At 34.1% G+C, this 15,938-nt stretch overlaps 1 protein-coding gene across 1 annotated transcript in view; it reads left to right on the forward strand.

Annotated features, from left to right (window-relative positions):
* Positions 1–15,938, forward strand: part of Cbp80 (Nuclear cap-binding protein subunit 1) — a 462,862-nt gene that overhangs the window by 181,183 nt on the left and 265,741 nt on the right. The window contains exon 9 of the mRNA XM_090406510.1: positions 6,077–6,146. Within this exon, the coding sequence (XP_090262636.1) occupies positions 6,077–6,146 (70 nt within the window). The remainder of the gene's footprint in view (positions 1–6,076; positions 6,147–15,938) is intronic.

Genomic DNA, 15,938 nt, shown 5'->3' on the forward strand with positions numbered 1-15,938 from the left:
GGACAGTGACCTGAAAATACTGCATCATGGAACTTGTTAAAAGTATAATGAATTTTATAACCCCTTTGACAGAAAAAAAAAAAAAAAAAAGAAAATATTTGTTATCAGGACAGGTATGATCATTATATTCTGGTTATGGAACGTGAAGATATAATGTTTTGTAGGTTATGTAATCAAGCAGGTCTGCTGCCTGTTTGGCCAAGTGGCTAACATAGTTGTACTCCATGCAGCAGGCTGCATATTTGAATCCCACTGTGGACATGGATGTTTGTGTATGTCTATAGAAAATGAAATTCATTCCCTGTAGTGTCTTGAAAAAGTTCCATGTTTTGTCTTTAGATTAGGGTTTTGGATTAAAAAAAAAATTAAATGTATAAAAATAAAAAAGTCTTTGCTCATCTAGTATACTCTAGGGACATAACATTTGTGGGTATGAGTCACAAAAATAAATAAATAAAATTTGATTTTTAAAAGATAGTTTGGCAACTGACTTGTTTGAAAGTGCTTTTCATAGTTTATAATGATGAAATATTTTCAAATTCTGTTAGAGAAGTTAGTTGAGCCACAATTAGGTGCTACATACACAGCTTGGAAAGAAGTTAACAGACACCATAGTGTGAAGAACAAACAGCCATCGCACCTTGGCGCCTACTTTAATAAGTTGCAGAACCTCCTTTTGCTGAGATGAATGCAGCAATCCTATGGGGCTTACTTTCCACAAGTGTATAATAGTGATCATGGGGAATTTTGGACCACTCTTTCTATAGACATATAATGAGGTCCTGGACTGTTGACCTTACCCGATGCTCCAGTTAATCCCACAGATATTCGCTATGGTTGAGATCAGGGCTCTGTAGAGTCCAAATAAGTTCATGTCCACAAGCCACAGAGTTATAGCAGCATCCTTATGACATGGTGCATTTCTTGCTGAAATAGACAATGGTCAGTTCAATAGAAATGCCACAAAGTAGGAAGCATTGCATTGCCCAGAATGTTCAGATACTCACAGTTGTGGTTTGGGTAATGTGTGTGTGTGGGGGGGGGGGACTTGCATATTGCAGTCCTACCATGGAAACTTATGTTGTGAACCTTGGTTCTGAATGTTTTTTGTGCAGATTCATGTTCCAGTCGATGCCTAGAACTCCGCATTCAACATGTCAGCTGATGAATGGCAGCTTTTACATATTTTCATTCGCAGCACCCTACAGTCACATTCGGTGAGTGTGGTGGGTTGTTTACTGCAGGTAGCACTTGCAGTTGACTCTATGCACTTCCATCTGAGTATAGTATCACTGGTTGCTGATATAGGATCATATTCTTCCAGTTTTTACCAGTTACAAACACGTGACTTGTTACATGGTACAAGTTATACGTTACCTTGCTCATGGGGTAGGGGGTGTCCGTTGACTTCTTTCCAAACAGTATATTTTCTCCCAGACAGCCAGATTGATCTCAATTATCCCTTCAGTCCTCATTCTTTAGCATGAGGACTGAGATGATCTTTGTCATTAGATTCCTGTTTGGCTTAAAGATGAATACTTTTGTTCTGCTATAAAATGGGATTTTTTTTTCTCTCAATCTTCCATGTTCCATAAATGGCAAATATTGGTTACAACATGTTATTAATTATTTTGTGCAGTTACACTTGCTGATTAATGTTTATAAAGAAAGAATATGCAAATGACAGTTCTGCTATATGGAGCAGAAACCTGGACAATATCAAAATATTGTGAAAATAAACTAAAAGCCTTTGAGATGTGGATCCTCAGAAGAATCCTTAGAAATATTAGAGATGATTGGAGAAGATAGGACTCTGTTGAAAACCATTACGAAAGGAAAACCATGGTCACATACTAAGGCATGGATCTCTACAAAAAACATTCCTTATATCATTTCTCCTAGAAAAATTCCAGGAGGAATGATATAAGGGAAAAGAAGAAGAAGACAAAGAACAGATTGAATGGGAAATATTAAGGACTGGACCTTTTTTGTCTTATGAAGAATGTAAAAGAGAAGCACAAAACTGTACATGGTGGAATAGTCAACCTCCTGGAAAAAGATGACATTTGACTAGACAAGATTGCAGAAATCAACATTGTTCTCAATTTCTTAATTGTTATGAATACAACACGTTAGGGGGGGGGAAAGAAGTATTTTATTGATAACTTCATTATTTCCACATAATCCTGAAGGAAAAGTGAGAAAAATGTTTTTATTTATTCTTCTTCTTCCTTTCCAGTAATAGGACTAGTTGCCTGTTAACGTCTCTTCCCATCTTTTCAAAGGCCATCCTCTATTCCTTCTCCCTTCAGGACAATATCTCTATATCTATCTGGGGGGGGGTCTTCCTTCACTCATTCTTTTTGTATGTTGTCTCCATCTCACTCTAGAAAGATTGATGTAGTCTAAAACAGAAATCACTCAAGTTCCTTTAAGATAGCTATTACTTTTGAAGTCTAGCTATTATATCCAGCTGTTTTGTGTATGAAGCTAATTTCAGAGCTTGTCAATCTTTTCCTATCTGTTCAAGTTATTGTTCAGGCTTCTGAACCATATGTTAGTATGGGTCTTGCTATTGAGTTATGGATTCTTATTCTTGTTTATTAAATTTAGATTGAATATATGATCAATAATTTTTGTTATTCTTATATAACTGTTTATTTTATGTTACATGTCTTTCTATTTTATAAGATAAGTGGTAGCCTAGTTATTTGAATGTATTAACCTGTTGTATAATATCATCATTGATGCAAATTTTGCTTCTAATTGGGTTTCAGCCTTTAAATGCCATGACTTTAGTTTTGGAAGTGGCGATTTCCATATTGTATATTTTTGTTATTTCATTTAATGAAAAGGCTGCTTGCTGTAGTGAATCTTTGTTATCTTCAATTAGAACCTGATCGTCTGCAAATAAAATTGTATTGATGTTATCATTTATATGAAATCCATTACTGGTTGTTTCCCTCAACTTGCTAATAATAATATTAATATAGCTATTAAAGAAGAGTGGCGATAGACTACATCTTTGTCGGACACCTGCATTTATGTTCTGTGATTCAGATTTTTATGTGGCTATCTTTATTGTAATTTGGTTATTGTTATATAAATATATATATTCACAGACATTGAAAATTGCTTTAATTAACTAGTTAGGAATGTTGTCATCTCTTAAAGTTTCCAGTAGCTTATTATGATTAACTTTATCAAAAGCCTTTTTATAATCGGTGAATAATATATAGTCTCTAGATTGAATTCTCTTCTCTATCAGGAGCTTGAAAAAGGCATCAGTGCAGGATCTGCCTTTACAGAAACTGTTTTGTTCCTCTTCAAAAATATTTTCATAATATTTGGTTAATTTAGTCTTTAAGAGACTTGAATATATTTTATATCCTGTACTCAAAAGGCTAATGCCTCTATAGTTTTGACATTCATTAATATTGCCTTTTTTGAAGATGGGGATGATCATAGCATTTTGCCAGTTTTCTGATGGTAATTGGCCATTTAGAATCTTATTCATGAATTCTAGTAGTTTGTATCTGAAATTGTCTCCAGAGAATTTGAAAATTTGAGAATTTATTTATTTTTTCTTTTGAGTTGTCATTTGTTTTAATGTTTTTTAATTATATGTTTACTCCATGTTGTGCTGCACTTTAGTATACATCTAGAGATAAGAAAAATAAAAAATTGTAAAATTCAAAAAGTTTATTGTAATAATGTTCAAGTTTGACTGTGAGCACTCATATTTTAGTATTGAGATTCACATATTCAGTATATATGATGGTTGCTGCTTCAGGAATGGTATATGGGGAAGCACTGTTAAGGGTAGGTTCAGGGTTATCTAAAGATGCCAAGCTAGTTTTTATTTAAACGTGACATCTCTTTTAACTATGCTTGAGTTAGGATAATGTTCTTGATCTTTAGTTGCTCTCCTGTTTTCTGTTTAAATACAGTTAGGAAAATTACATCACAAATTGTGATTGTTAACTTCATAGTCTTAATGAATAGTTAATTATTAATTTCATAGTCTTCGTTCTGTAAAGAAATTATGCTCCAAGAGATAATGCAAAATGAAATTAAAAAAGCTGGAAGTACTTTAACTATGTAGCCACATTCTCTTTTCCTCTGTCTAAATGTCAATGAAATTGATAATTCAGACTGTAATATATTATAATATTAATGGGTTTTATATCCTCCTGTTCCAGAATAATGTATTCTCTGGAAATTATGGATGTTCTAACATAATTGGTTCATGAATGCAATATTCTGGAACATAAAATCTCACTTTGTGCATGCTTATAAGTTTTGGGACTTGTGTGGGTGGGGAGTGATATCAAAAAGTTAATCAGTGAATCATAAGAAACAAAAATCAGATGCACTAAAAATAAAATGGTCTTAGTGGTAGATTGCTCAGTGAAAGCCAATGGTATTATGATAACTTTGATGATATGATATCTGTTTGGAGGGTTAAAACTATATCAGTATGTGCATTAAAAAAAAGCAAAAAAATTTTGTTTTCATTTATGAAATTGATATTTTATACTTCTCTGCTCTGAAGTCAATGTGCCATACATTATGGTTGATAAATAACATGTATTTTAAGTCATCTTTTTTTTTGAAGGATGTTACCATAATATGATTACATGTGATTACTCTTTTTGGAAAGAAAAATCAGATTTGCTATAGAAATACAAAATGTTATTCAATTAAAAATTAAATTAATATAATATTTCATATAAAAGGTCTAAATTAATTTAATGCTGATATTTTAGATCACCATTTTTATTGTGTGAATGATGTATGTTTAAAAACTTACTCTTTTTTTTTTTTTTTTAATATATGCATACTTCTCATGGAAACATAAATAAAAATATTTTAGGATTGAAGTGAGGAGATGTGCATCATCATCATTGTAAGAACCATCACTGAGAAACAAATGGAACACGAACAAGAATTATACCGTGTCAACATACTTGGTGTCACCAGCTTTAGTCTTATTACTTTCAGTAATAAGACTAAACTGGTGACATCTTTTTAAGTATGGAATGATTTATTCAGATACTGACTGGAAAAAGGAAGAGCAGCATTCAACGTGAAACCTGAGGACAAAATATTTGAATAGGAGTCACTTTCATTTACAGTGATATTAGCAAATATGAATATGGAAAAAGTGAACTGTTACCTATAATTCCACAGTAAAGAAGGAAATGAATATAAATATAAAATATTTCAGGAAATGGAGAAATGAACAAAGCTAATAATAATGAAAACAAATAGTGAAGTGAGAAACAAGATAAAAGAAAAATAAGAACTGATGAAATGGGACACCTAACAAATAACGGGTGAATTTGGAAGTTGCTGATAGACTATTAACGATGTTGAATTCTGAAATACAGTTGAAACTGACTATAGCAAAAATTATTATAATGAACTAGTTCACTATAACGAACTAGCGAAAAGTCCTAGCAAAAGCTCTAGAGGTGCAGTGCTGTAATAAAAGAAAAATAAATTATACTAAAAAGTGAAGTGATACAGTTATTATTTTAGAACAGCTGCAAATTGACTCTCACTATAGGAAACATATCTTTAACAAGCTTCTGTAAAATCTCAACCAGATCACAGCACTAAATGTAAGATGTAAGATCACAGCACTATATTAAAAGGAAATTCATTATAACAAACTGTACAGTCTACCATAGTAGCAGTACTAAATAGTCATGATTGTCATGCCTGATGGCATGATCCTCGCTAGTTTTGATTTTTCATTCTGACTTTCTGATATCTTATTACTTACTGTGGTGATTATTGTATAGAATATAACCCCCCCCCCCCCTTCCCTTCAGTTTGTGCATCAGTCCAAAGGCTTTTCAGTCTTTTCAGTGTTCACACCTCTAGAGCTAGAGTCTCTAGCTCTAGAAGTGTGAACACTGCATTATGGTCTTAGTTGTTTAAGATGATGTTGTGCTAGTGTATTTTTTATTTATATATATTTTTTTTAATTTCCAAAACTAAATTGTATCATTTGATCTGGGGATTCTAGTCCTTAAGTTGAAATTTTATATGAAAATTTTTCTTTCAGCAAGCGTACAAAAATCTATCATCCTGCTTTAAAAGTATGGCAGGCACCAGCCCCACATCTCCAAGAAGAGGTAATAGTGTATATATTTATATATTTGTTTTAATATGTATTCATTTATAAACAAGTACTTGAGACAGTAATTTTTGTGACTTGACTATTGATTAGGAACTAAAATTCCTTGACTATTACTGCAGCAGTTCCACTGATATTATATATTATTTCTGAAGTTTGCCATTTCACGTATCTGGTATGCTTGCTTGCTTTACTGGTTTACTTAGTCACTGCTCTACCTGGAGGTATACAGATAATTTTCAAAGAATTTTCAAGAGATTTTATTCATCCTGTTTTGGGTCATTCCCTTAGCCTGTTTCCAGTCCATTCCTCTTACTCATACTTTCTCCTTCCCATTGTCTAGCCATTTTATTCTGTTCATTCCCTGAGCCTGGTTCCTTTGCATCTTGCTTTCCATGCGTGATGTGATATGCTCCTTACATCCATTCTATTGAACTATCCATCTCACCCAAACTGAAATTTAGCATTGGTAGTTGATGTAGAAACATCAACTACCAATTGTTGATGTACCAATAGTTGATGTAGAAACAAAAGAGAGGAAGTGCTTCTTCCTTGCACCATTATACAAGAAAATTCATCTCATCAGACTTGAGCTAACCCAAGCACAATCTCTCTTATGGGATTCATTTTTAGTTCATCATCATCATCATCAAATTCCTGACATATATCCTTGGGGGGGGGGGGGGTACAGGATAATATTATATATTATCCTGTACACGCAACAATTTTCCTTTAGAATAGCCTGTTATCTGTCAATATTTCAATATTATTAGATATTATATTTTTGTCTTCTAAGGCACTTTTTAATGTATCAATCCACCTACATCTAGGTCTTCTTCTCTGTCTTTTTTTCTCCTGCCATCCAGGCAAATAACAATTATGTAGCTAATCTTTCCTCTCCCTGTCTGTTTAAGTGTGGCCATACCACCTAAGATCTGCTAGCACATTCTTGAATGCTAACAATGCCAAGTTCTTTCTTAATGTCCTCATTTTTAATATGATACTGCGACTGGTGCCATCTGTTCAGTCTGCTAATCTTTCTCAGGACTCTCATATTTGTGGTCTCCAGTCTTTGATCAAGAGTTTTATTTCTAACTCAGCTCTCAGATCTATAAGCCAAAATAGGTTTGAACACTGTCTTCTATACAGATATTTAGTGTTTTGGCTAATCTATCTCTTTTTTTCATACAAATTTATTCAGTTGACTTCCTACCATACCAGCTTTGCTAATTCTGTTGTCTATTTCCAAATTTTATTTTTGCTAAAATTTGTACCTAAATAGCTGAAATGTTTTGCTTGTTCTATAGGTCCTTCATTCAGGATGCAGTTTTTATGATGTTTTCAATGTTTCTGCCCATTTTCATTGTCTTTTTAATGCTGATTTTCATGCCAAATTTATTACAGCAGTTATTCAAATTAGTCAGGGAATCCTGCAGACTTGTCCTAGATTTATTTAGGAGTATAACATCATCTGCATAAAGTAAAGAGCTGAGACCAGTATCTCCAATCTTGATATCAGATTTAATATCACTTTCCTTCATAATGCGATCCATGTAGATAATGAATAACAGTCGAGATAATGTGCACCCTTGTTGCACACCAGATTTAACATTAAACCATCTTCCTGTACTTCCTTCAATTCTAAACACTGACTTACAACTCAAATAGAGACTATATATTGCTAACCACTTGGCTAGCCAGGCTGGCTGAGTTGTTAGCTTATCCGCTCTCCAGCCAAAAGACTGCGGGTTCGAATCCTGCTGTGGACATGGATGTTTGTGATTGTCTGTGGAAATACTAGTGGTGGTGGTGGTGGTGGTCTGCGGTAGATGGCATTGGTATGGTTGCAATCAGTTGGTGGATTGAGTGGTGGAGAGAGAGTTGTAGAGCAGGTGCCCTCCCTCGATGAGTCTTTGGGCTCCCTAGAGGTGTCAAATAATAATAATATTAATAATGTTCCAATTACACCTTAAACTGGAGTGTTTTGAACACCTTTGCTTTCGACACTTTGTCATTTGCCTTTTCCAGATCTATGAAACTTAAATACAGTTCCTTGTGATAGTCATTGTCAGTTTCCTACTTTATATTTTAACAAGGTTTGTTAAAATTTCTTGCAGCTTCTCATTAGACATTGTAACTTAATTTCAACAGCATTTATAGTTAGTCTTCCTGGTTGCTGATTAGATAGTATAACTTCTTTGCAAACAACAAACTGTTGGTCCAAATACTACAAATATCTGGCCATGGATGTTTGTGAATGTTGTTTAGTAAGTACATGAATTTCATCACTGAGTGTGACCACTGGACCTCTTTGATGAAGCCTGAAGTCGCTTGAAAAAATTTCACCTTTGATCCCTTGCCTAGAGTTTATGGAATATCTAACATTTAGTCCACATATTATACTGATGTGCTATAAGTTTAAACCTCTTGTGGATGTCTCGTCTTGTCAGATGTCATCTCCTTCCAGGAGGTTGACTACCATGAGCTTCCATCATGTACGGTTTTGTACTTCTCTTTTGCATTCTTCATAGGACAAAAAAGGTCCAGTCCTTAATATTTCCCATCCAATCTGTTCTTTGTCTTCCTCTTTTTCTTTTTCTTTGTATCATTCCTTCTAGAAGTGTTTTTTTTGTAGGGATTCATGCCTTAGTATGTGACTAAGGTAGGTGGTTTTCCTTTTCTTAATGGTTTTCAACAGATTCCTATCTTCTCCAATCATCTCTAATATTTCTAAATTAGTTTTTTTGACAGTTCATGGGACTCTAAGAATTCTTCTGAGGATCCATATTTTAAAGGCTTTTACTTTATTTTCACAATATTTTGATATTGTCCAGGTTTCTGCTCCATATAGCAGTTTGACCATACATAGCATTTGGACAGCCTAATCCTTATTTTTGTGTGAATTTCCCTTGAGGTCAGAATGTTTTTCATTCTAATGAAGGTTGATCTAGCAATTTCTATTCTTAATTATGATCTTTTTCTTGCCTACTAGTATTAATAAATTAAAGACTTAATTCTGTATGTTAGTCAAGTAAATATTAGTTTAATATCCAACATTTCACTGACTGATATCTGTCAGCATTTTCAAAGGAATACACTGGTAAGCAACAGAAAGTAACAAAAACTAGGAAACTAACCGACAATTCTAAAAATTATATAAAGTTATCACTGTGCATGATACAATGATATAATACGCGTGTTGCAAGCACAACGTTTTATTTGTTGAGATATTTAATGTAATTTTCATGAAAGTTCATTTCTTTTTGGTTAAATGATCTGATTAGAGTTTACCATATATCTGGTAAGATTAGGCCTTGATTCTTATTTAAGTTACCTGTTGAACGGGCGACTGTATCAGCTTCTTTAAATGTTCTGGAATGGTAGTTGTCCTCTATGTAGGGCATATGACTCATATCCTATTCAATATTATGGTTGGTAGAGGCAAAGTGTGACCTGATGTATCCTGTCTGTTATTCCTTACATAGCCTTTCTTTCTTTCTTGTATCAAAACTTCTAGATGTCTATCCGATGTAATTAATACCACAAGAACAAGGTATGCTATAAACTCCAGAGTATTTGTAGAAAGGATGGCTATTTTTCGGTGATCTTATAAACTTTTGAATGGTCTCAATAGGTTTGAAGGTTACTCTGATATTATCTGGTTTTAGAAGAAGAGCTAATTTTCTGGATATGGCACTAACAAATGGAATTGTTATAGAGCTGATATATTGGGTTTCATCTCGTCTTTGTGGTATGTCACTAAAAAGAATCTTGTTGATGATTCTTGTAGAGTAGCCATTTAGGGATAGATCTTTAGATATTTTCATTAATTCTTCTTGTAGGTCACCAGGGTCTGTGATATACTGTATAGCTCTTTTTTTGAGCATATGGATAATGCTGAGTTTCTACAGATCCTGGCGACCTACAAGAAGAATTAATGAAAATATCCAAAGATCTATCCCTAAATGGCTACCCTACAAGAATCATCAACAAGATTCTCTTTAGTGAATGATTGGGCTTAGTATTGTTTGTTATTTGTTTATATGTTACATTAGTTTTTTTGTAATCCCTGAAGATGTCTCATTTACTGAGACGAAATATATAGGAAGTATTAAATTCTGTTTTAATCCTTTCTGAGTGCTGTATACAATCCATTAAGCCTCCAATATGATGTCCTCACAGTACTTAAGCCTCTACACACAGGTAGACAATTAATATTCTCAACTTATTTTTGCCAGTTAGTTTAATATTGCCATTTCATTTGTAAATTTCCACTAGAAGAACAAAATGGTTTCCAAAAAGGCTGATCCCTGCATAGATCCAATTTTTACTTTAAAATTATTAATAGAAAAGAGAAGAGAATTTCAAAAAGAAACACGTGACCTTTATTAATTATGAAAAAGCCTTTGACAAAATTAGTAGACAAAAATTGTTTAAAATATTAACTGATTTAAACATTCCAAACCAACTTTTACAGTCCATTCAAGAAATATATACAGGAAATAAAATAGCAGTTAAATTAGATAACATCTCAAAATGGAAAGATATATCAAGAGGAGTACGACAAGGATGTAACCTCTCACCTCTGCTTTTCAGTATATATATATATATATAAATAAAATTATAACAATCTGGAAACAGTATAACCCATTTGGAATACAAATAACCCACAAATGAAGATAGATACATTACTATTTGCAGATGATCAAATAGTATTAGCTACATCAGAAGATGATTTACAACGATCATTAAAATCATTAAATGATATCTCAAAACCATATAATATGACAATATCTAAAGAAAAAACAAAAATAATGGCATTCAAAGGAGAAAACCCAATAAGAAGTAAAATAGTGATAGATAATAAAATATTAGAACAAGCAAATACTTTCAGATATTTGGGATGTGATTTATCATACGAAGAAGAAAAAGACATAGACACTAAAATATCAAGCTTTGTCAAAGTAAATGGCATGATAAATAATATATTTAAGCCATCTCCAGTATAAAAGCACACTAGAATCAGACTATATAATGTCTTGTCAAAACCAACCCTACTATATGGAACCGAAACATGGACCATATAAAGGAAAGATGAAAAACAAATGCAAACAACAGAAATGAAGTTTCTCAGAAAAACAGCTGGATATACCAAGTGGGACCATAAAATAAATGAAGAAATTTTACAATCCTTGAAAATAAAACCAATTAATTACTACATAAGACAGTATAAAAGAAAATGGCTAGAACATTTAAATCAAATGGACAACAGCAGACTACCAAAAATATTATACAGATACAAAATAAGTGGAAAAAGAAGAATCGGAAGACCAAGAAAGAGATGGTATTAGACCGGAACAGGCCACTTGGCCTAAAATCCATGTTAGGAAGAAGAAGAAGAAGAAGAAGAATTTTTTCTGTTTATGCTCATTCTAGATAAGGCATCCAACTCCTACTCTTGCCCTCTCTGAGGGAAAGATACTACTGTAGAGAAACATGTAAGTATGTTCTAGGATCTCACACCCTAACCTTTTTCTTCATTTTTATTAACTGTAGAAACTACAGTTTTGTCCTCTTTATCTCTTTTACAAGTTTCATTTACTTTCCTTTCTGATTTCTCATCTTATGGTCTGTAAATCCTTAATCTTCCAATATGAAGCCCCGAGATACGATATAGTTTTTCTTTTTTGACTTTGAGTCTGATTATTTTCAAGTATGCAGGAGATGATTAACCCACAGTTTTCTAGTGTTTGAGGAGGATTCTTCTTAAGGCTGCCATGCCAACTTCCACTGCTTCAACTCTGTGATGTTTTTGTACTTTGCTTATTGAGATATGGCCCTTTGCATTGAAGCAGACACCTCTTCCTTCCTTAGCTAGACTTAGAATTCATGTTAGTGGAATTATCTTATATGCAAATGTTTATATATATATATATATATATATATATATATATATATATATATATATATATATGAGGGGGGGGCTGAAAAGTTCTGATAAACACCAACAACAAAAATGATATTAAAGCAACTGATATAATCACAAGAAAGGAGATATCTTAAAACCCTTTAACCCCATGTTTCATCAAATTGTAATAATTTGTTCTTTTTCTTTTAAGATATATAAGAAGATATGTCAGAGGTTTGAAGAAATTCGATGACACAGAGGTGCAGGCCATCCTCAAGTTTTTCCGTTTTAAAAGAATAGTCCACAACTGAGATTGATCAAACTTTGTGTAAAGACTTTAGGGGATGTATCCCAGCATATCCAACAGTCGCCAGATGGGTGGCCAAGTTTTAAACTGCATCCTGAAAACAGGTACTCCCAGTCAGGAAGAACTTGAGGAGGAGGATTCTTAAAGAGAATTCTTCTAATTCTTACACAGTGATCACACCTGAAAACATGAATGCAGTGCATACCATGATCCTTGATGATAGATGAATACCAGCCAAAAACATTGCAAAGACTCTGAGGATATCAAGGGAATGAGTTGAGATCATTATCCACCGACATCTGGACATGCAGAAGCTCTCAGCAAAGTGGGTCCCCAAATGTTTGAATGCCAACCAAAAGAGAGAACATGTGATGTCATCTCAAGGGATTTTGTGTTGTTTTGAGAAATCAGATTCAAATTTTTTGGCTCATAGTGTGATTGTTGATGAAGCAGTGCTTCATCACTGTGACCTGGAGAACAGTCAGTGGAATGGAGATACAAAGGTTCTGCATGGCCAAAGAAGTTCTGAATCCAAAAGTCATTATGGAAGGCAAAAGACAATGGTTCATGCCATTGTCTTTTAGGATATTGATGGTGTCCTTACCATGTACCTCAAAAAAAGGCGAAATTGTTACAGCAGCAGTTTATTCAACAGCTCTGAAGGAAAAACACCATGGGAAACTGAGCAGAGGCATGTTGCTTTTACAAGACAACGCATCTGCTCATACTGCTCAAGAAACCATAAACAATACACAACTTGGGTTTTCAGTGTCTGCCTTACCCACCCTATTTGTCAGACCTGGCCCATCTGACTATTTCCTATTCCCAAATTTAAAGAAACACTTGAAAGGAACAAAATTTACCACAGGTGAAGTCATAGCTGCAGCTGAGGACTGGTTTGTGCAACAAGGAAAGACTTTTCTCAGAGGATTGCAAATGATGTAGCAGCATTGTAACAAGTGTATAGCACTTCACGGGAAATATGTCGAATAACTTCATTCATTTCTACTTCATTTCCTTCATGGTGATTATCATAACTTTTCATCACACCCTCATATATATAAACTCCATGCATCCTATTTCAATAAGAAAATTTAAACAGGATATTTTGCAAAAATAACTTTATTGCCATTTATAAAGGTATAATACACTATATTCACAAATCTCAAGCAATTAATACCATATCCTTCGGTTTCAGTTTGAACTTAAAGTATATAAAAAATGATTAGATTGTTTCAGCCAGGCAGATGTATCTATAAAGAGATCTATGCAAAAAGAAAGTCCAAAAAATTGCTTTGCTTAAAGCCAATAATTCTGCAGTGTTTTGATTAATTATTGTTTCTTTTAAGTTGTGATCCATTTAGTTAGTGATACTGAATACCATGAATGATGGTAAGGAATTTTTTTTAGAGAAAGATCTTTGTAAATTTACTCCAGTATACTTTAATTTGAAATCATTAATACTATTTGTCATATTCGGCAGCTATAAATTCAGCTTTGTTTATTAAGTCTCTTTTACTGAGTAAATACTTCAGGTATTATGAGAGTGCACTGATTGCATTATTTCAGAGTTCGCAGTGGTTGATATCTTGCTTGTCTTTATCACTAAAATAAAACCATTAATAAAGAAGTGTTTTATCTATGATTTAGTGGTTCATGCTATCTAATTTAGAGAAAGAGGTAGTTATAGTTTACATGGAAGAGGAATTGAAGGGTAGGGTGAAGCATAGGTAGAAATGATTGGTGGATGAGAGCTATATATTAATAAGTGAAATTACTGTTGGGGGAAAGTTGGTAAGGAGGACTACATCCCTTTGTTTTGTAATATTGCCAGATTTGGGACTAAAGCAACGGGCAGATTTGGACCATTCCCTGTAACCTTGAAAACAGATGGAGTGGGGTAGAGGGAAATGATGGTGGTTAGTGTTCTTGCTGTTTTGAACATTGGTGAACTGTTGTTTTTGGATTTAGCATTTTGTTGCTGGCTATGTAATTTCATGGTTAATTTGTCATGAAGATGTGCCCATAATAGGCTTATGCCTATTATTGTAACCACTTCAGTGTTTCAGTTTTTGATTTGGCGTGTGCCTAAGTTTGATTACCTCTCACATTGCACCCTTTCTTCTCATATACAATGCAGGTGATGGCCTTGTTGGGCATATTCAACACACTCATTAATAATTAGGATACATACCTTGATCCATACATACCAGGGGTGCTTAAGGGTCAAAGCTGTATAACTGAGAGGAGACCTCCACATAGCCTTTAAAGGAATGCGGAGAACCGACCAGGGCTTCTGACCTAATGTCCAATCCTCACCTTCTCGTGGTGCACCCTGTTGGGTATCTACTTTGATACTGAACGAACGAGGATGGGCTGGCAATTTGGGATTTAGCCGACCAAATTGTATTCTTATTGGTTAAACCAAAATAAAAAATGATGGTACAACATGACAAAATTTCATGCCGGCTGGGGCGTCGCCCGGTTAAACAAGGCCCCCGTTGTTTTCGCCAGGGAACCAGGGCGAACAGCGAAAAGTCAGCTACTGGAACAAATCTGAAAACAAACCCCAACTCAACATCACCAGAGTTAAAGATTGGTACTATCAACGTAAGAAGCCTGAATGGCAAAGAAATGGAGCTAGCTGAGGAATTAGATAAGTACCAGATCGACATAATAGGGGTGACTGAAACAAAAAAGACCAAAACTGGTGAGATCTTTCTGAGCAATAAATACAAAATGTTATATTCAGGCAATGACAATCAAGGAAAAGAAGGAGTAGCCATAGTATTCAACACAAAATACGAAGCTAATCTTCTTGAATGGCAGTCAGTCTCAAGTAGAGTAATGTGGGCAAATATGAGAATGGGGAACTGGACAATGAGACTTATTTGTGCCTATGGTCCCACAGAAGGTTCTACTAAGGTAGAAGTGGAGGAATTTTTTGAGGCTTTAGAAAAAGCAACTGACACAATGAAAAAGGAAAAGTTGGTCCTTGTTGGGGATCTAAATAGTAGAGTAGGAAATGATTGTGAGACATACAAAAATATTTTGGGAAAATTTGGAGAAAAGAGCAAAGCTAATAATAATGGCAAATATCTGTTGGATTTCTGCTCAGGACATGGACTGGTTATTACTAACACCATGTTCCAACATAAAAATGTGCACAAATTCACATGGAGAGAAGAGGCTAGGAATAAGAAAAGTCTCATTGACTATGTTATTGTTGATAGTGATGTTTTCTCCCTGGTGCAGGACACCAGAGTGTACAGAGGATTTGAAATTGGAAGTGATCACTATTTAGTCTTGAGCAGGATAAAATTGAATTTCATATTGAAAAGATTAACATGTAAGAAAGTTTTAAAGCGAATAAAAGTTGAGCAGCTCTCAGATGTGAACTGTAGACTAAAATACAGAAATATTATTGAAAAGAAAATGAAAGAGTTTGAGAACAGGAATCAAACCTTGGAGATTCAGTGGCAAACTCTGAAGGAAACATTGATTGATTCTGCCAGAGAGGCATGTGGTGAGGTTGTGTGCAAGGATAAAAAAATTAGAACTCCCTGGTGGACACA

This window comes from Typopeltis vanoorti, chromosome 16 (assembly GCF_054136105.1).
Source record: "Typopeltis vanoorti isolate ZY-2024b chromosome 16, IOZ_Tvanoo_1.0, whole genome shotgun sequence".
In the NCBI taxonomy this organism is placed as follows: Eukaryota; Metazoa; Arthropoda; class Arachnida; order Uropygi; family Thelyphonidae; genus Typopeltis; species Typopeltis vanoorti.